Genomic DNA, 21,433 nt, shown 5'->3' with positions numbered 1-21,433 from the left:
ACCACTAAAATAGCACGTATTTCTTCATCGCTAGCTCAAGGATTTATTTGGAGAAGTTCAGCCACCTTCTTTTTAATCTTTGTCCCCAATGAGTTCGTGATTAAGTAATGTGTTCCGACATAATTTGCTGTTCATGCAATAGCATAAGTAAATAATGGTTTCTACAAACTATAATAAAGCCATAGCTCTTGAGCCAGACCACTGCATAGAGCAGAGTGAGACTGCAGTGTTGTAATCATCTCTTGAGGGGCAAAATAAACTCTTACCTGGAAGATGCAGTACATGAATGAACGTTTGCAAGGCACACATTTGCAGAGCATATCAGCGTTTGGATTGCAGGATGCCAGTTCCATGTGCTCCTCTTGCATCTTCCTGTGCCCTCTGCAGTGCATTCCCTTCATCTTCATTTCTCTCTGAGCTGGAGAGGTGGGAGTTTGTGAGGTGGCTGACAGAATCTGAGACCCACTGCAGACTCTTTGGTATATTAAGGACATCTTTTTCCACACCATTGCTGGCAGTGATGGCTACTTAGGACCTGCTGTGCATACAAGAAGTTGAATACACATGCTTAAGTACTGGTGGGATTAGGATTTGCCTTCACTTACTCTTTGGATTTTTGTCTAATTCCAGGGCGTTATGGGACTGGCTCCTGTAGACTTGGTGCAGTGATGGCTTCAGAGAATACTTCCCCTTCAAGCTGGTGCTTCCCCAAAATGAACCAAATTTACAATGAAGTAATCATTAAAATGTAGCTCGGGAGTGGTGGAAGACAAAGGCTACTTGCTAGTAGAAGCTTCTGGCTTGGTAAAACTCCCATGCTACTAAATATTTTATCTTTATAACATGGTACCTGGTGTCAGACATTTCCCTCCTTGTTCTACATTTGCTTAATGTAGTAGTTTCTGTTGCTCATTGGAGATGGATATTATGTATATAAACTACTGCTTACACGTACGGTTGCTCTTTATATTTACATTTTTTGCCGTATGTTTTTATTTAGTAATAGTTCTGCATTTTAGGGTTTTCAGTTAGGTTTAGTCAACCACGTTTCATTTTCCAGACAGCTGTTGATGTGAAGCCAAGGGTGGAGATCTGTAATTGTTTCAAAGGACACCAGAAGGTATTTATTATTTTCAACCCAAGTGAGTAAATCTGTCACAGTGCCCGTTACTTAGTGGCATGAGAGTAAACTACTTTATAAAGTTGTCAGTAAACCAGCAAGGGTGGGTTTTGGGTTTTTTTTGCCTCCCCCAGCCCCATTCATTTCCTTCATTATGATATGTAGTGCATTATTTTCTTCTGGCTGAACTCTGTACTGGAGATGCACAACAGCAGATCTGATCTGATTAGGGAGGTAGAAATGTGTCTGTGAGAACAATCCTCTTGGCAGAAGATACATGGTTTAAGTAATATCAGCCACAAATCTCTTTGGAGAGTTGTTGAATGAAAAAAGTTCAGAAATATTCTATCATTTGTAGGCTCATAGCTGGTTATAAAACTGAAGCTTTCCTTTTAATGTGATGGTGAAACCTCAGCAAATAGTCATCTTAAGGTTTGGACCCTTTTTTTGAAGTTCATCCAGACTATTACACCCTTAAATTCTGTAAAATCTGGCTGCATATCACATAAAAATAGGTGTGCTTTTTTTGTGTGTGAGGTTGTTTGGTACTGCCTGCCTCCTCTTCATCTGGAAATGCTGCAAGAGAAATATTTTTCATTATATGATGTTTATAATTATTATATTTCGGCATTTTTCATTCCAGATTGGGTGAAGGTTACCAGGATGATAATTCAGTTTGAACTCTGATTTAATATATGACTATTTTAAAAGAAATTTCTTGTTTGAACCACCTGGGGCAAAATAAAGTTTTAAATCTTCTTCATTAAAATACACCACATATCTGGTTCTAGGATACTACAAGTTTCCTGTTGAGGATTGTGGAGTAGCAGAAGGAGTGAATTTCCTGGAGTATCTTATTATGTGACTTACCTCAAGACTAGTTTATGTAGAGAGAATTTTGCCCGTATTTTTGGAATACTTGATGGACTCAAAATAACAAAAACTAACTCATAATGTATGTAGCCTGCTGTACCCTTCCATAATGACATCACACACTGTGAAGCTGATTTATGTAAAACAGGATAGTTGTTAAAGTGCGGTGATTGTTTTGTTTTTTAATTCCTGATCCTTCTTGTTAAGCAATGGCAAAACATAAGTGACTGCATGTGTGCAGAGTGTCTCTGTAGTGATCTGTTCATGAGTGCTGCAGAGGTGACAAAATTGTCTTATTGGAAGTGCTGATGGGTCTGCTGGCTGCAGTCAGTGAATGCCTTCAAAAGTTTGTCTTCAGTAACATGATGTATGGTACTCTGCTTTTTGTGAATTGTTTGGGATTTTTTTGAAAGAACAATTTTTCTTTGGAGAGGGCTCACTTGTTGAAACTCTTAATAAAACAATCTATTCATTTTCTTGGTCTCATGAAAATTTGGAGGAGGGAGTTGTATTTTTTTGGGGGTGTGTTTGTGAACCAGTCATCTGCAGTTTTTCTGTGCAGAGATGATGAAGAGGGAACAAGAATGTACCACATTCCTCTCTGGGGAAGTATGGATGAGACTGAAGCTCCTACTTAGACTGACCAGTGCCGTGAGTGGTAGGCAATTGGGTACCCTGAGATGGGTGAGGTTGTCTATTTAAATGGTTTGAGTGGGCATCCATGATACACTGTTCCATTAAGGCAAGTATGTGCACTAGCATTCCTGCTAACTGCCTGTGTGGTTATAGGTAAATATATAAGTATGTTTTCTCACAGGTAAAATAACTCACAAAATAAAATTTTCCAGTTTTTATGAAAACTAACCACACAGTTGTTGTTATCTTTTTTAGTGGAAACATAAAGTACATGAGGAAAAGCGTTTGTGCTCTGAAAATGTATTGTGCTAGAATATTGAAAACTGTCTTTCATGACAAATGTGTTGCAGCTCAGAGATTGCTCCAAAGAGGAATAAAGTATTTTTCATGTTCTCTGAAAGTATTTTCAGTAATCCATAGTATGACCAAGTAGTTGGTTCCTCAATAAACTTTACAGTTTACTTACTGCTGAGCATATGAGGGAAAAGCATATCTTTATATGAATTTTGGTGCTCAGACTATGCTTAGTTTTTGGGTTTTGGTGCTGGCCTAATGAACTGAGTTGAAACTCTTAGCTACGTTAATTTTTCAGTTCACTGATCACAAAGCTTATCACCCGGCTTTCAGTGAATATACCTTTTCTGAGTATTAACTAACTAGGGTCCTCGTTAACTAGCCTGAAAGAGATGAAAATGTGACTCAGCACAGAGAATAATAACCTTCCTACACCTGCTTATAGTCCGAGAGGTGAAGGAGCTTGTGCTACTGTACTGCTGTCCAATTACTTGTCCTGGGAACAAGCAGAAAATGCCATTTCTTGTTCTTTCCTTTCACAAAGCATGTAATTTTTATGCCTTTGTGCTGAAGTACCTCCAGTCAAAGGCCAGGGCGTCTTTGTTATAGTCATTTGATTCTGCAGAATGAAAATGTTCCCTGCTCTAGCCTTTACCATCTGAATAAAGAGAATTACATAAGGCATAAGAGAATTGAGCATAGAAGAACTGAATTGGAATTAAATACCTCTTAACCCCTACCTCCCTCTTAAAAAAGCTTGCAAGCCACTTGATCAACTACGAAACGGCCGTACTGTAATAATGAGGATCCAGTTGCTCCCTTCTGAGCTGGCTGCAGCACCGTACCATGCAGAGGATTTTTTTTAACGTGAATTTTCTGTTGCAGTGCATAAACTCTTAAATTACTTAAATGTTTAGGTGAATTGAGCTTTACTAGCAGACACGTAACTCTCAAATACTTGAGATTTTTTGTTATCTACATTCCTGTAATTGTGTGAAAGAACAGTTATAGTGCAGGTAGTTTTTTGTGTGGTTGGTTGGTTTTTTTTTTGTTTTTTTTTTTTTTTTTTTGTTAGAGAGAGAGGCTATTAAGGGAAAGTCTTAAGGAATTCAAACTATTAAGATAACATTTTTATTCAATTTTGTCTCTTTGGGATTCAGTCTTTCAATATAATTCCCTGCTATTTCGGCTCTGGCTCTTTGGCAACATTTAATCAGATTTTCTAGCTATGTTGTACTTTAAATGCAAAATCAGTGGAAAGTGGTTTTGCTCACACCATCTAACATTTATGAAAAAAAACCAACCCTTCAGAATTCATGGAACAACACTGAACTTTCTATAGGATTTTACATCAGGGACGGGGAGAAAAAGAGAAAAAAGGGGGGGGGGGAAGAGAAAGATTTAAAGATATAAAACCTTTCAGTTTAGGGTACACTTATATGAAGCCTGCTCAGATCACCAGTATTTGGAGGTTTTATTACTCCATTTTATTACATGAACAGATGGGTGAATTGGGTGGCTGTGGCAGCAGGGAGCTGAAGTGGCCGTCGATGGGACACACTTGCTCACCAGAGCATGGCACAGAGCAGGGCTGGAGCAGAGCCAGATGCTCTTTGGAATCTGCCTGGTGTCTGTGCTACACACAGCACTGACCTGTCTGGGCAGCTGTGTGTTAGCTCTGCCATCCCTGCACTGCAGTCCATCGAACGTTGTAGGCATGCCTTCAGATGTGTCATTCTTCAGGTCCTCTGGGACTGTCTTTCCCATATTCAGCTAGCCATCTTCAACTCCTAATTTAGTCCAAGGACATAAAGAATGGATGCAACCGGGTCACATGCAAGAATGACACTATTAAAATAAAACAGCTAATATCTGTATTTTATTTTTAGCTTATTTCCTGTTGTTTCCGTGTGGCTGCTGATGTTGTCACAAAAGCTTCCTTTCTAGTTGCTTTGCTTAAAATATACATGCATTGTGCATACATGCATCTGCGTGCCAGAGCATCTAGGTGTGGACACGTCAGCTCAACCAGTGGATACGCTTATGAAAAAAGCAGCATCAGCTCAAACTCCCTGAGAATGAGAACTGTGAGGAGGCTGCAGAAGGACCTTTCTGTGAGGCTTTTTCTTCTTCTGTGAATACAGCCCTGGGAATGCAGACGCTCTGCAGCCTGTATTCTCAGCCTGTGTGTTTGCAGGCAGACATTTCCCGTGACAGACAGGCAAGAGGCAGTGGACTTCAGTCTTGACCCAAACACTGAATGTCTCTGCTACTTTGCAGTAAAGGACTGAGTCAGCATTAGTCCCCTGGGGTTCTTAATGTCAGAACGAGTCATTCATCAGGAGTTACTGTATTTATATGTACTGAAAGGCACCATAGGACCTTCAGATGCTAGTGCAGGATGCTATCCCCTGAGGTGTCATGTGGTTTCTTGCTCTCCCTTTTCTATTTTTAATTTTCCTTTGAAGTGAATTTATTGAGTTGTGCAGGACTGAAATAAATATTTTTAAATACAACAAACAATAATTCAGCTTCCTTATTTCTTGCCCTATTCATGTACTGACCAGACACTCTTTGTCTTGTTAATTTCCGATCTCCTCCCCCCATACTCTGTTTGCTTTCTGAATTTCTTTGGCTTATGATAACACCACAAAACCCATCCCATTACTCATTCAGGCTTATTGTTTCTTTTTTTTTTTGTGGGGCATAGCCAATTCTCATAAATATAAGTTATCCCCGGACAGGTAAATTTCAGCATATGCTGTGTTGAAATTGAATGTTAGGCATTACAGGGGATTCCCAACCTTTCATGAGCACTGCGAACAGGTGTAGTTAGGAATGATTTTTTTTCTTCCTGCTGGGCATTTGCTGCAGTTGGGAAAATGATAAATGTTGTCAACAGCTAACTTTCTGTGTTTAGTTTCCTGTTACCTTCTCGTTGCCTGAGGGTACAAGAGAACGGACATTGTTACACAGCAATGCATGTTGTGGATCAGTCCCAGCATTACATCGTCATTTTTACCACAACATCATGTCCAATGGCAGATGAGGCATGAATTATCCACATTTTGATCAAAACGCCCTGTTCTTGGCACATTTGTGTGCGTTTTTTTAAAGATACTGTAGATGTCTCTAGTGAGAGAGTTCTAATTCTACTTAAAGTGGCATTAGGAGGTCCTGGCTATAGTAATGCCACCCAAAAGACAAGGTTTTGACTACTATCCATCTGGGATCTCAGAGTTTCACATGGAATCTCTCAGTTCTATGAGCGTATGTGAGTCAGTTCTTCAGGCTCACAGTGTAGTACCCAGAGCTTTCGTTAGAGGTCCTTCAGCAGAATATCTGCATGATAGACCTAGTCTTATACATTCTATATGCGACCCTGTGTAGCATCCTCTAAGTATGATATGCGAATGCATTCTGCTCAAAACTTCTATCAATTTTCTTCTTCTCCTAGGTATTATGACAACTTTACCCAGTGCACAGAACGTGAAGCCAACAATGCAAGTTGCTTTTGGCCAAACCCCCTTGCAGAGGGCTTTATCACTGGAATTCATAAACAGTTCTTTTCAAACTGTACTTCAGAAAAGGTTCACTGGGAAGATCCACCAGATGAAATTCTCATAACTCTGATCTTGATCCCAGTCATGTTGACATGTGCCATGATAACACTGGTAGTATGGTGCAGCAAGAGAAGTGATATCCTGGTGTAAGTTGTTCCTCTGGGCTTTCTTTATCTCCAATTCCTTCATCCAAAACCCCTAAGAGACGAAGAGAGAAACTCAACATAAAGGTTTGAGATCAACTGAAGTGGAACCTGTGAGATACTGAGACAGAGGCAATGCTCCTGTGAACAATGAGCTGCCTGCTGCTGCTGCAGAAGTCACTGCTTTTGAGCTGGGCCATTGGTGTTGCTGGTGCAAAGCTCTCTACTTCCATGGGACCTCATCATCATGGAATTTACAGGCAGCTCCCAGAAACAGGAGAGCCTCTAGGCAAATGGACCCGTTACCTGAAAAAAGGGTAAAGTTACTTTCCCATGGGTAAAGCTGGTTGGTGAACTAGGTGTTGCGAAACTGCATGTAGGTATGGTGTTACTGACTGCAGGGGAGATGATATCTCTTGAGTTTTTGTGCAGGACACTTGAGGTTTTCATCTGTGATCCCTGTAACTTAGATCATCACTGACGAAGGAACTGAACATGGATTTAACCAGGTGGCAGCTTTTCTGGAAGCTAGTCAAAAGCATTATCAAAACCTGGAAGTATTGTCCTGGCAAAGGAACAATTTATGTGTCCAGTGACTAGCCCCATGGGGGAATTATCATGCCATGTTATAAAATGGTTTATAAAATACCTTTAAGCATGGCTACTTGGAATTGTATGGCTTACAAACAAACTCTGGGAAGATATGCAGGTCTTACTTTACAGAGCTGGAAAATGTGAAATTGGTTGATTATAAATATACTAAGGAGTAATGAAGAAACTTTCATATGCCAGACTCTTTATTTTTCCTCTTTTATAATTACTCCTGACGACTTGTGTTCACTGTATACTCCCCACTCTCACTTCAATTTATGCAAGTGATATATTACAAATAAATTTGAAGGTGTCATGTTGACTGAGGTGCCTTTCAGAGTGTAATTTTGTACATAAATAATTATTCATCCTGTAAAGAGTGTGGGAACTAATGTATGAACATCAAAGCTTGGAACAGACATAGGAGGAAAAAGAAAAAAATATACTCAGAAATCTTATTCTATAAAACTATTCCTGTGTAACAGTTTAAGTAAAGTTCATATGCCCCAAATAAAACAAACTTCTATGTTTGTGTTGTAAACCTTTCTTTTCTGTAAGTTCACAAAATGCCTTTAGTTGAATGCTCTTCTATTATATATGAGGAATATCTGTTAAAAGTGGCTCTTCATTTTTCCATACCTTGTGCACACAAATAAAATACAGGTGGAATGGTCAAATAATGGTGTTTCATATCTTTGCTAGTTAGATTTTCTCCTTTAAGATTCTGGCTCAGTGTTTGAGACTCAGGTCTGTGTGTATGAGAAGCGTTTCCAGGCTTGATTCAAATTAGAAATGCCCCCTTTACTGGAATTGTTTATCTGTAGATAGATAAAGAACACCTGTAGCCATACTGGTTTGTTTTCACATCCTTTCACAAGGGTTGAAGGCACTGGCTTGTTTTTTCATTACCCTGATGTTAGAATGATTCATTTTCTAAGGTGTTTCCTGTGTGTTTTTCCAAAGATACATTTTCTTTCTCTAGATGTTAGCAGAAGATTGCTCTTTGTAGAAGAAGAATGACATGTGATTTTGGTTTAGTTTTCTACTTTATTATTATTTCCTTCATTAAAATGGTTTGGTCATTTGGTCACCAAAACTAGTGGGGAAGCCCTATTCATTTGATCCAAAAGATTGTTTGGGTAAGCATTTTGTGTGGCCAACCTCAAAAAAATCTATTTTTTGCATGGAGTTTCATTTTAATCCTCATTTTACTTTAAATTTTAACAAGCTTCAAAGCAAATTTCAAACCTTTAATTTGTAAACCACATATGAATAATTGTGACTTTTTCAAAGATGTGTTCATTTCAATCCAATTACCATGTTTGATGCGAATTCTTGACCAGTTCTGGCTTGTTTGAAACTGCATTCACCTGGTCATCTGAGAGATATCAGCCAGCTAAATTAAATGTAAAACAGATTGGCCTGAGTACTAAATGGAGAAGAAACTGTCACCTTGATGACCTCATACTACTGGATGTGTATTGTGGTCTTCAAATAAATGCCATGTTTCAACAGATTCTATTTATTTTGAAAATGAACTCCAGTGTGACCTTTTCAAAGAGCCTAAGAAATGTAAGATTCAAAGAACAAAACCCAGTGGATTTTCCTTCAAGTGCTGTGGGGGAAGGATTCTGTCACTGCTGTGTGCTTTGAATGTGAAAATTTAATCTTTTTTGTGTGTCTTTCCAATCCAAAGTGTGATCTTCCACTATTTTATTTTATATACTTGATAGAAGGGCAGAGAAATTGAAACAGTGCATGGGAAAAACTCTGCTAATTTAATGAAGCCTCAGTAGTTAAATCTGGAAAAACATTTATACTGCTTTAAGGAAAAAAGCAACCACAGTGTCCAGTTCTTTAAAAGCTGTGTACATTAATAGGAAATCAAAATGGTAACTATTGGATCTTTTGACATAGCTTGTACTGTATGCTAGTGAGAGTTAGTGGTTCTTTGCTGCTGCATGGACCTTGCTACCTTTCCCCCAAAGCCTGTTTCCATTGCCAAGAAAATCACATCTGGGAACAAGAATCTGGCTCGTTTTATAATTGCAAATTAATTCTATATTACAACAGAGTCTCAGAGGAAAACAGGCAGAGACTCAAACAGAAAGAAAATAATTGGTTCAGAATCATTCCTGGAATTGGAAAAGTGGTTGAACCCAAGCAATGCTTAGGCCAGAGTGGAAGTCACAAGCTGGTGAGCAGCTAGCTGACGCTGCTTAATTACTATGAGTTCTGGGATTTTTGCATTCAGGAACAACTGGGAGAGTGTGCATTTCCAAGCGGTGTAAGAGTTATAGCAAAGAGCTGAAAAAAGATGTCAAAGACTAGCTGGAGCAAAAAAAAGGCTGAGAGGGCTGCCGTCACTTTCCAGACACCAAAGGTGAAAGCCAAAGCAGGAGAAGAGCTACTGAATTGCAGGGAAAAAGATGGTCAATAACACAAAAAACCAACCCTACGACTTCTTCCAAAGAGGACAACCCCACCACAAGCAGGGCATGAGCAAATGTCCCCTGGTGCATTGGTAAGGAGTGGTGAGGAAATCCTGCGTGTGCTCTCTGCATCTCTGCAGAGTCCATGCAGAGGGAACCACAAGCCCGTCTTATCCCCTCTCACATCCCCCATCCAAAGGAACGCGACTGGCATAAATGCCCTTTGCAGAGTCTGGCTGTCCAGATGGATGGAGAGGGACTCCCAGCAGCTGTGCCCCGTGCATGGCCACCAAGGGCAGGGACAGCCCCCAGGCCTGCTGGGCACAGGGGCTGCCTCGGGGCCGGCACCACAAAGCCCTTCCTCCCAGGGGTGCTGGGCGGGGGATGAGGTGGCAACTGGGGGACTGTGTCACCCCCATGTCACAGTGCCATCACCTGGCAACGCAGCAGTCACAGTGCCCCGGGGGAGTACAAAAGGGGCCTCGTCCTGTGTCCCCCGGCCAGAGCTGGCCTGGCACCGGCCTGAAGACACCCGAGAGGAAGGCCTGGAGGGGCCGGTGGGATTCCCCGGGGGCTGAGGGAGGAAGGCTGGGGGACACTGGATATGAAGTTGCTGGAGCTTCTCCGCTTCAAGGGCAGCTGTGACAAGGCTATGTTCCAAGTTCATCTGATGGATGGAAATCTCGCTTGAGCCTTCAGGGAGCAGACACAAGCCCCTCAGGGGATGAGAAGAACCACCAGCACCTGGAGGTGCTCAAGGCTATTGGGCTTTTTCAGCTGGACAGCCATGGCACCACCAAGGGAATGCCTTCTTGAGGAGCGCTGCAGAGCTCACCGACTTCATCCCTGTGGAGCCAGGGGCGGTGGCTGTGAGTTATGGGATGCAGAGATATTGCCAGGGGTCCCAGAGCTTTGGAGCACCCACTGGTGCCCTGCCAGGCACAGGAAGGATTCTTGTCCCCCCAGGTCGATCAGGTCAGGGGTGTTTGGTCACTCTTGGAAGCCCCTGAGGTGGCTCCGGGCTGAGGGAGAAGAGGGCTGGGGCATCTCCCGGGAGGCATGCCCGGCCCGTGGGACGAGGAGGCCGGTCCCGCTCACGTGCTCAGGGAACAGCCGATCGCCAGCGCTGCCTGGGGTCAGGAAGGAATTTTCCCCCGGGGCACATTGGCACTGGCCCCCGGGGGTTTTTTGCCTTCCTCTGCAGCACTGAGCGCGACCGCTTGTCAGGGCTCCTGCGTTACCTCGGGCCAGGTCAGCGCCTGCTGCTGGTGCCCCACGAAGGTGGCCTCTCGTGCCCCGCAGCTGGGGGGAGGAAGGCTTTTTTTCCCCCGCGGTGGGCGAGCAAGTGTCCCTGCCCGGGGTTTTTTGCCTGCCTCTGCAGCACCGCGCAGGGCCCCTGGCCAGGGCTCCTTTGGGCCATTCTGGCCAGGTGCCTGCTGCTGGTGCCCCACGAAGGTGGCCTCGTGCCCCGCACGCGGGGGGAGGAAGCTTTCGAGGCTCCCAGGGGGCCCCCAGCGTGGCCCCCGCGGGTTGCTGCTTTTCCTCGGTAGCACTGAGCACAGCCCCTGGCCAGGGCTCCTCGGGGCCCTTTCGGCCAGGTTCTTGCCCGCTGCCCTCGCACCCCCGAGGCACCCCCGTGCCCTGGCGCTCTGGCTCTCTTGCCCATCGCAAGCCTTGGCAGGAGCCAGCTCTGCAAAACCATCTCATTGTCGTTTTTCAACCGGTGGTGAATGCCGGGAACAGAAGGCTCTCCTTGTCATAATGTTTATGGTTGGCCACTTTGGAGACAAGACCGCTAGGCCACGGACGTCTGCTCTGAGGGAGCAGTGCTCGCCAGGAAGCCTGTCCCAGGGATTGACCATTTGAAGTGTGATCAAGGAACAAAACAAGTTTTGTACGTTTTCCCAAGAGAATGACCTCCCCACAAGCAGGGCAGGAACAAATGTCCCTTGGTGCATCGGTAAGGAGTGGTGAGAAAATCCTGCGCCTGGGGGGCTGCGTCACCCCTGGTCACCCCCGTGTCACAGTGCCATCACCTGGCAACGCAGCAGTCACAGTGCCCCGGGGGAGTACAAAAGGGGCCTCGTCCTGTGTCCCCTGTCCAGAGCTGGCCTGGCACTGGCCTGAAGACACCCGAGAGGAAGGCCTGGAGGGGCCGGTGGGATTCCCCGGGGGCTGAGGGAGGAAGGCTGGGGGACACTGGATATGAAGTTGCTGGAGCTTCTCCGCTTCAAGGGCAGCTGTGACAAGGCTATGTTCCAAGTTCATCTGATGGATGGAAATCTCGCTTGAGCCTTCAGGGAGCAGACACAAGCCCCTCAGGGGATGAGAAGAACCACCAGCACCTGGAGGTGCTCAAGGCTATTGGGCTTTTTCAGCTGGACAGCCATGGCACCACCAAGGGAATGCCTTCTTGAGGAGCGCTGCAGAGCTCACCGACTTCATCCCTGTGGAGCCAGGGGCGGTGGCCGTGAGTTATGGGATGCAGAGATATTGCCAGGGGTCCCAGAGCTTTGGAGCACCCACTGGTGCCCTGCCAGGCACAGGAAGGATTCTTGTCCCCCCAGGTCGATCAGGCCAGGGGTGTTTGGTCACTCTTGGAAGCCCCTGAGGTGGCTCCGGGCTGAGGGAGAAGAGGGCTGGGGCATCTCCCGGGAGGCGTGCCCGGCCCGTGGGACGAGGAGGCCGGTCCCGCTCACGTGCTCAGGGAACAGCCGATCGCCAGCGCTGCCTGGGGTCAGGAAGGAATTTTCCCCCGGGGCACATTGGCACTGGCCCCCGGGGGTTTTTTGCCTTCCTCTGCAGCACTGAGCGCGACCGCTTGTCAGGGCTCCTGCGGTCCCTCGGGCCAGGTCACCGCCTGCTGCTGGTGCCCCACGAAGGTGGCCTCTCGTGCCCCGCAGCTGGGGGGAGGAAGGCTTTTTTTCCCCCGCGGTGGGCGAGCAAGTGTCCCTGCCCGGGGTTTTTTGCCTGCCTCTGCAGCACCGCGCAGGGCCCCTGGCCAGGGCTCCTTTGGGCCATTCTGGCCAGGTGCCTGCTGCTGGTGCCCCACGAAGGTGGCCTCGTGCCCCGCACGCGGGGGGAGGAAGCTTTCGAGGCTCCCAGGGGGCCCCCAGCGTGGCCCCCGCGGGTTGCTGCTTTTCCTCGGTAGCACTGAGCACAGCCCCTGGCCAGGGCTCCTCGGGGCCCTTTCGGCCAGGTTCTTGCCCGCTGCCCTCGCACCCCCGAGGCACCCCCGTGCCCTGGCGCTCTGGCTCTCTTGCCCATCGCAAGCCTTGGCAGGAGCCAGCTCTGCAAAACCATCTCATTGTCGTTTTTCAACCGGTGGTGAATGCCGGGAACAGAAGGCTCTCCTTGCATAGTGTTTATGGTTGGCCACTTTGGAGACAAGACCGCTAGGCCACGGACGTCTGCTCTGAGGGAGCAGTGCTCGCCAGGAAGCCTGTCCCAGGGATTGACCATTTGAAGTGTGATCAAGGAACAAAACAAGTTTTGTACGTTTTCCCAAGAGAATGACCTCCCCACAAGCAGGGCAGGAACAAATGTCCCTTGGTGCATCGGTAAGGAGTGGTGAGAAAATCCTGCGCCTGGGGGGCTGCGTCACCCCTGGTCACCCCCGTGTCACAGTGCCATCACCTGGCAACGCAGCAGTCACAGTGCCCCGGGGGAGTACAAAAGGGGCCTCGTCCTGTGTCCCCTGTCCAGAGCTGGCCTGGCACTGGCCTGAAGACACCCGAGAGGAAGGCCTGGAGGGGCCGGTGGGATTCCCCGGGGGCTGAGGGAGGAAGGCTGGGGGACACTGGATATGAAGTTGCTGGAGCTTCTCCGCTTCAAGGGCAGCTGTGACAAGGCTATGTTCCAAGTTCATCTGATGGATGGAAATCTCGCTTGAGCCTTCAGGGAGCAGACACAAGCCCCTCAGGGGATGAGAAGAACCACCAGCACCTGGAGGTGCTCAAGGCTATTGGGCTTTTTCAGCTGGACAGCCATGGCACCACCAAGGGAATGCCTTCTTGAGGAGCGCTGCAGAGCTCACCGACTTCATCCCTGTGGAGCCAGGGGCGGTGGCCGTGAGTTATGGGATGCAGAGATATTGCCAGGGGTCCCAGAGTTTTGGAGCACCCACTGGTTCCCTGCCAGGCACGGGAAGGATTCTTGTCCCCCCAGGTCGATCAGGCCAGGGGTGTTTGGTCACTCTTGGAAGCCCCTGAGGTGGCTCCGGGCTGAGGGAGAAGAGGGCTGGGGCATCTCCCGGGAGGCGTGCCCGGCCCGTGGGACGAGGAGGCCGGTCCCGCTCACGTGCTCAGGGAACAGCCGATCGCCAGCGCTGCCTGGGGTCAGGAAGGAATTTTCCCCCGGGGCACATTGGCACTGGCCCCCGGGGGTTTTTTGCCTTCCTCTGCAGCACTGAGCGCGACCGCTTGTCAGGGCTCCTGCGGTCCCTCGGGCCAGGTCAGCGCCTGCTGCTGGTGCCCCACGAAGGTGGCCTCTCGTGCCCCGCAGCTGGGGGGAGGAAGGCTTTTTTTCCCCCGCGGTGGGCGAGCAAGTGTCCCTGCCCGGGGTTTTTTGCCTGCCTCTGCAGCACCGCGCAGGGCCCCTGGCCAGGGCTCCTTTGGGCCATTCTGGCCAGGTGCCTGCTGCTGGTGCCCCACGAAGGTGGCCTCGTGCCCCGCACGCGGGGGGAGGAAGCTTTCGAGGCTCCCAGGGGGCCCCCAGCGTGGCCCCCGCGGGTTGCTGCTTTTCCTCGGTAGCACTGAGCACAGCCCCTGGCCAGGGCTCCTCGGGGCCCTTTCGGCCAGGTTCTTGCCCGCTGCCCTCGCACCCCCGAGGCACCCCCGTGCCCTGGCGCTCTGGCTCTCTTGCCCATCGCAAGCCTTGGCAGGAGCCAGCTCTGCAAAACCATCTCATTGTCGTTTTTCAACCGGTGGTGAATGCCGGGAACAGAAGGCTCTCCTTGCATAGTGTTTATGGTTGGCCACTTTGGAGACAAGACCGCTAGGCCACGGACGTCTGCTCTGAGGGAGCAGTGCTCGCCAGGAAGCCTGTCCCAGGGATTGACCATTTGAAGTGTGATCAAGGAACAAAACAAGTTTTGTACGTTTTCCCAAGAGAATGACCTCCCCACAAGCAGGGCAGGAACAAATGTCCCTTGGTGCATCGGTAAGGAGTGGTGAGAAAATCCTGCGCCTGGGGGGCTGCGTCACCCCTGGTCACCCCCGTGTCACAGTGCCATCACCTGGCAACGCAGCAGTCACAGTGCCCCGGGGGAGTACAAAAGGGGCCTCGTCCTGTGTCCCCTGTCCAGAGCTGGCCTGGCACTGGCCTGAAGACACCCGAGAGGAAGGCCTGGAGGGGCCGGTGGGATTCCCCGGGGGCTGAGGGAGGAAGGCTGGGGGACACTGGATATGAAGTTGCTGGAGCTTCTCCGCTTCAAGGGCAGCTGTGACAAGGCTATGTTCCAAGTTCATCTGATGGATGGAAATCTCGCTTGAGCCTTCAGGGAGCAGACACAAGCCCCTCAGGGGATGAGAAGAACCACCAGCACCTGGAGGTGCTCAAGGCTATTGGGCTTTTTCAGCTGGACAGCCATGGCACCACCAAGGGAATGCCTTCTTGAGGAGCGCTGCAGAGCTCACCGACTTCATCCCTGTGGAGCCAGGGGCGGTGGCCGTGAGTTATGGGATGCAGAGATATTGCCAGGGGTCCCAGAGCTTTGGAGCACCCACTGGTGCCCTGCCAGGCACGGGAAGGATTCTTGTCCCCCCAGGTCGATCAGGCCAGGGGTGTTTGGTCACTCTTGGAAGCCCCTGAGGTGGCTCCGGGCTGAGGGAGAAGAGGGCTGGGGCATCTCCCGGGAGGCGTGCCCGGCCCGTGGGACGAGGAGGCCGGTCCCGCTCACGTGCTCAGGGAACAGCCGATCGCCAGCGCTGCCTGGGGTCAGGAAGGAATTTTCCCCCGGGGCACATTGGCACTGGCCCCCGGGGGTTTTTTGCCTTCCTCTGCAGCACTGAGCGCGACCGCTTGTCAGGGCTCCTGCGGTCCCTCGGGCCAGGTCACCGCCTGCTGCTGGTGCCCCACGAAGGTGGCCTCTCGTGCCCCGCAGCTGGGGGGAGGAAGGCTTTTTTTCCCCCGCGGTGGGCGAGCAAGTGTCCCTGCCCGGGGTTTTTTGCCTGCCTCTGCAGCACCGCGCAGGGCCCCTGGCCAGGGCTCCTTTGGGCCATTCTGGCCAGGTGCCTGCTGCTGGTGCCCCACGAAGGTGGCCTCGTGCCCCGCACACGGGGGGAGGAAGCTTTCGAGGCTCCCAGGGGGCCCCCAGCGTGGCCCCCGCGGGTTGCTGCTTTTCCTCGGTAGCACTGAGCACAGCCCCTGGCCAGGGCTCCTCGGGGCCCTTTCGGCCAGGTTCTTGCCCGCTGCCCTCGCACCCCCGAGGCACCCCCGTGCCCTGGCGCTCTGGCTCTCTTGCCCATCGCAAGCCTTGGCAGGAGCCAGCTCTGCAAAACCATCTCATTGTCGTTTTTCAACCGGTGGTGAATGCCGGGAACAGAAGGCTCTCCTTGTCATAATGTTTATGGTTGGCCACTTTGGAGACAAGACCGCTAGGCCACGGACGTCTGCTCTGAGGGAGCAGTGCTCGCCAGGAAGCCTGTCCCAGGGATTGACCATTTGAAGTGTGATCAAGGAACAAAACAAGTTTTGTACGTTTTCCCAAGAGAATGACCTCCCCACAAGCAGGGCAGGAGCAAATGTCCCTTGGTGCATCGGTAAGGAGTGGTGAGAAAATCCTGCGCCTGGGGGGCTGCGTCACCCCTGGTCACCCCCGTGTCACAGTGCCATCACCTGGCAACGCAGCAGTCACAGTGCCCCGGGGGAGTACAAAAGGGGCCTCGTCCTGTGTCCCCTGTCCAGAGCTGGCCTGGCACTGGCCTGAAGACACCCGAGAGGAAGGCCTGGAGGGGCCGGTGGGATTCCCCGGGGGCTGAGGGAGGAAGGCTGGGGGACACTGGATATGAAGTTGCTGGAGCTTCTCCGCTTCAAGGGCAGCTGTGACAAGGCTATGTTCCAAGTTCATCTGATGGATGGAAATCTCGCTTGAGCCTTCAGGGAGCAGACACAAGCCCCTCAGGGGATGAGAAGAACCACCAGCACCTGGAGGTGCTCAAGGCTATTGGGCTTTTTCAGCTGGACAGCCATGGCACCACCAAGGGAATGCCTTCTTGAGGAGCGCTGCAGAGCTCACCGACTTCATCCCTGTGGAGCCAGGGGCGGTGGCCGTGAGTTATGGGATGCAGAGATATTGCCTGGGGTCCCAGAGTTTTGGAGCACCCACTGGTTCCCTGCCAGGCACGGGAAGGATTCTTGTCCCCCCAGGTCGATCAGGCCAGGGGTGTTTGGTCACTCTTGGAAGCCCCTGAGGTGGCTCCGGGCTGAGGGAGAAGAGGGCTGGGGCATCTCCCGGGAGGCGTGCCCGGCCCGTGGGACGAGGAGGCCGGTCCCGCTCACGTGCTCAGGGAACAGCCGATCGCCAGCGCTGCCTGGGGTCAGGAAGGAATTTTCCCCCGGGGCACATTGGCACTGGCCCCCGGGGGTTTTTTGCCTTCCTCTGCAGCACTGAGCGCGACCGCTTGTCAGGGCTCCTGCGGTCCCTCGGGCCAGGTCACCGCCTGCTGCTGGTGCCCCACGAAGGTGGCCTCTCGTGCCCCGCAGCTGGGGGGAGGAAGGCTTTTTTTCCCCCGCGGTGGGCGAGCAAGTGTCCCTGCCCGGGGTTTTTTGCCTGCCTCTGCAGCACCGCGCAGGGCCCCTGGCCAGGGCTCCTTTGGGCCATTCTGGCCAGGTGCCTGCTGCTGGTGCCCCACGAAGGTGGCCTCGTGCCCCGCACGCGGGGGGAGGAAGCTTTCGAGGCTCCCAGGGGGCCCCCAGCGTGGCCCCCGCGGGTTGCTGCTTTTCCTCGGTAGCACTGAGCACAGCCCCTGGCCAGGGCTCCTCGGGGCCCTTTCGGCCAGGTTCTTGCCCGCTGCCCTCGCACCCCCGAGGCACCCCCGTGCCCTGGCGCTCTGGCTCTCTTGCCCATCGCAAGCCTTGGCAGGAGCCAGCTCTGCAAAACCATCTCATTGTCGTTTTTCAACCGGTGGTGAATGCCGGGAACAGAAGGCTCTCCTTGCATAGTGTTTATGGTTGGCCACTTTGGAGACAAGACCGCTAGGCCACGGACGTCTGCTCTGAGGGAGCAGTGCTCGCCAGGAAGCCTGTCCCAGGGATTGACCATTTGAAGTGTGATCAAGGAACAAAACAAGTTTTGTACGTTTTCCCAAGAGAATGACCTCCCCACAAGCAGGGCAGGAACAAATGTCCCTTGGTGCATCGGTAAGGAGTGGTGAGAAAATCCTGCGCCTGGGGGGCTGCGTCACCCCTGGTCACCCCCGTGTCACAGTGCCATCACCTGGCAACGCAGCAGTCACAGTGCCCCGGGGGAGTACAAAAGGGGCCTCGTCCTGTGTCCCCTGTCCAGAGCTGGCCTGGCACTGGCCTGAAGACACCCGAGAGGAAGGCCTGGAGGGGCCGGTGGGATTCCCCGGGGGCTGAGGGAGGAAGGCTGGGGGACACTGGATATGAAGTTGCTGGAGCTTCTCCGCTTCAAGGGCAGCTGTGACAAGGCTATGTTCCAAGTTCATCTGATGGATGGAAATCTCGCTTGAGCCTTCAGGGAGCAGACACAAGCCCCTCAGGGGATGAGAAGAACCACCAGCACCTGGAGGTGCTCAAGGCTATTGGGCTTTTTCAGCTGGACAGCCATGGCACCACCAAGGGAATGCCTTCTTGAGGAGCGCTGCAGAGCTCACCGACTTCATCCCTGTGGAGCCAGGGGCGGTGGCCGTGAGTTATGGGATGCAGAGATATTGCCTGGGGTCCCAGAGTTTTGGAGCACCCACTGGTTCCCTGCCAGGCACGGGAAGGATTCTTGTCCCCCCCGGTCGATCAGGCCAGGGGTGTTTGGTCACTCTTGGAAGCCCCTGAGGTGGCTCCGGGCTGAGGGAGAAGAGGGCTGGGGCATCTCCCGGGAGGCGTGCCCGGCCCGTGGGACGAGGAGGCCGGTCCCGCTCACGTGCTCAGGGAACAGCCGATCGCCAGCGCTGCCTGGGGTCAGGAAGGAATTTTCCCCCGGGGCACATTGGCACTGGCCCCCGGGGGTTTTTTGCCTTCCTCTGCAGCACTGAGCGCGACCGCTTGTCAGGGCTCCTGCGGTCCCTCGGGCCAGGTCAGCGCCTGCTGCTGGTGCCCCACGAAGGTGGCCTCTCGTGCCCCGCAGCTGGGGGGAGGAAGGCTTTTTTTCCCCCGCGGTGGGCGAGCAAGTGTCCCTGCCCGGGGTTTTTTGCCTGCCTCTGCAGCACCGCGCAGGGCCCCTGGCCAGGGCTCCTTTGGGCCATTCTGGCCAGGTGCCTGCTGCTGGTGCCCCACGAAGGTGGCCTCGTGCCCCGCACGCGGGGGGAGGAAGCTTTCGAGGCTCCCAGGGGGCCCCCAGCGTGGCCCCCGCGGGTTGCTGCTTTTCCTCGGTAGCACTGAGCACAGCCCCTGGCCAGGGCTCCTCGGGGCCCTTTCGGCCAGGTTCTTGCCCGCTGCCCTCGCACCCCCGAGGCACCCCCGTGCCCTGGCGCTCTGGCTCTCTTGCCCATCGCAAGCCTTGGCAGGAGCCAGCTCTGCAAAACCATCTCATTGTCGTTTTTCAACCGGTGGTGAATGCCGGGAACAGAAGGCTCTCCTTGCATAGTGTTTATGGTTGGCCACTTTGGAGACAAGACCGCTAGGCCACGGACGTCTGCTCTGAGGGAGCAGTGCTCGCCAGGAAGCCTGTCCCAGGGATTGACCATTTGAAGTGTGATCAAGGAACAAAACAAGTTTTGTACGTTTTCCCAAGAGAATGACCTCCCCACAAGCAGGGCAGGAACAAATGTCCCTTGGTGCATCGGTAAGGAGTGGTGAGAAAATCCTGCGCCTGGGGGGCTGCGTCACCCCTGGTCACCCCCGTGTCACAGTGCCATCACCTGGCAACGCAGCAGTCACAGTGCCCCGGGGGAGTACAAAAGGGGCCTCGTCCTGTGTCCCCTGTCCAGAGCTGGCCTGGCACTGGCCTGAAGACACCCGAGAGGAAGGCCTGGAGGGGCCGGTGGGATTCCCCGGGGGCTGAGGGAGGAAGGCTGGGGGACACTGGATATGAAGTTGCTGGAGCTTCTCCGCTTCAAGGGCAGCTGTGACAAGGCTATGTTCCAAGTTCATCTGATGGATGGAAATCTCGCTTGAGCCTTCAGGGAGCAGACACAAGCCCCTCAGGGGATGAGAAGAACCACCAGCACCTGGAGGTGCTCAAGGCTATTGGGCTTTTTCAGCTGGACAGCCATGGCACCACCAAGGGAATGCCTTCTTGAGGAGCGCTGCAGAGCTCACCGACTTCATCCCTGTGGAGCCAGGGGCGGTGGCCGTGAGTTATGGGATGCAGAGATATTGCCAGGGGTCCCAGAGCTTTGGAGCACCCACTGGTGCCCTGCCAGGCACGGGAAGGATTCTTGTCCCCCCAGGTCGATCAGGCCAGGGGTGTTTGGTCACTCTTGGAAGCCCCTGAGGTGGCTCCGGGCTGAGGGAGAAGAGGGCTGGGGCATCTCCCGGGAGGCGTGCCCGGCCCGTGGGACGAGGAGGCCGGTCCCGCTCACGTGCTCAGGGAACAGCCGATCGCCAGCGCTGCCTGGGGTCAGGAAGGAATTTTCCCCCGGGGCACATTGGCACTGGCCCCCGGGGGTTTTTTGCCTTCCTCTGCAGCACTGAGCGCGACCGCTTGTCAGGGCTCCTGCGTTACCTCGGGCCAGGTCACCGCCTGCTGCTGGTGCCCCACGAAGGTGGCCTCTCGTGCCCCGCAGCTGGGGGGAGGAAGGCTTTTTTTCCCCCGCGGTGGGCGAGCAAGTGTCCCTGCCCGGGGTTTTTTGCCTGCCTCTGCAGCACCGCGCAGGGCCCCTGGCCAGGGCTCCTTTGGGCCATTCTGGCCAGGTGCCTGCTGCTGGTGCCCCACGAAGGTGGCCTCGTGCCCCGCATGCGGGGGGAGGAAGCTTTCGAGGCTCCCAGGGGGCCCCCAGCGTGGCCCCCGCGGGTTGCTGCTTTTCCTCGGTAGCACTGAGCACAGCCCCTGGCCAGGGCTCCTCGGGGCCCTTTCGGCCAGGTTCTTGCCCGCTGCCCTCGCACCCCCGAGGCACCCCCGTGCCCTGGCGCTCTGGCTCTCTTGCCCATCGCAAGCCTTGGCAGGAGCCAGCTCTGCAAAACCATCTCATTGTCGTTTTTCAACCGGTGGTGAATGCCGGGAACAGAAGGCTCTCCTTGTCATAATGTTTATGGTTGGCCACTTTGGAGACAAGACCGCTAGGCCACGGACGTCTGCTCTGAGGGAGCAGTGCTCGCCAGGAAGCCTGTCCCAGGGATTGACCATTTGAAGTGTGATCAAGGAACAAAACAAGTTTTGTACGTTTTCCCAAGAGAATGACCTCCCCACAAGCAGGGCAGGAACAAATGTCCCTTGGTGCATCGGTAAGGAGTGGTGAGAAAATCCTGCGCCTGGGGGGCTGCGTCACCCCTGGTCACCCCCGTGTCACAGTGCCATCACCTGGCAACGCAGCAGTCACAGTGCCCCGGGGGAGTACAAAAGGGGCCTCGTCCTGTGTCCCCTGTCCAGAGCTGGCCTGGCACTGGCCTGAAGACACCCGAGAGGAAGGCCTGGAGGGGCCGGTGGGATTCCCCGGGGGCTGA

At 52.3% G+C, this 21,433-nt stretch overlaps 1 protein-coding gene across 3 annotated transcripts in view; it reads left to right on the top strand.

Moving 5' to 3' along the window:
- The window catches only part of RAMP3 (receptor activity modifying protein 3), a 61,361-nt gene extending 53,611 nt beyond the window's left edge, over positions 1-7,750 (top strand). For all 3 annotated transcript variants that reach the window (XM_005236026.3, XM_055805572.1, XM_055805571.1), the window contains one exon: positions 6,381-7,750. In XM_005236026.3, coding sequence (XP_005236083.2) covers positions 6,381-6,636 — 256 coding nt within the window. In that variant the 3' untranslated portion in view covers positions 6,637-7,750. The remainder of the gene's footprint in view (positions 1-6,380) is intronic.
- Positions 7,751-21,433: the final 13,683 nt, after the last annotated feature.

This window comes from Falco peregrinus, chromosome 5 (assembly GCF_023634155.1).
Source record: "Falco peregrinus isolate bFalPer1 chromosome 5, bFalPer1.pri, whole genome shotgun sequence".
NCBI classification, from domain to species: Eukaryota; Metazoa; Chordata; class Aves; order Falconiformes; family Falconidae; genus Falco; species Falco peregrinus.
This window is presented reverse-complemented; position numbering and strand designations above follow the sequence as displayed.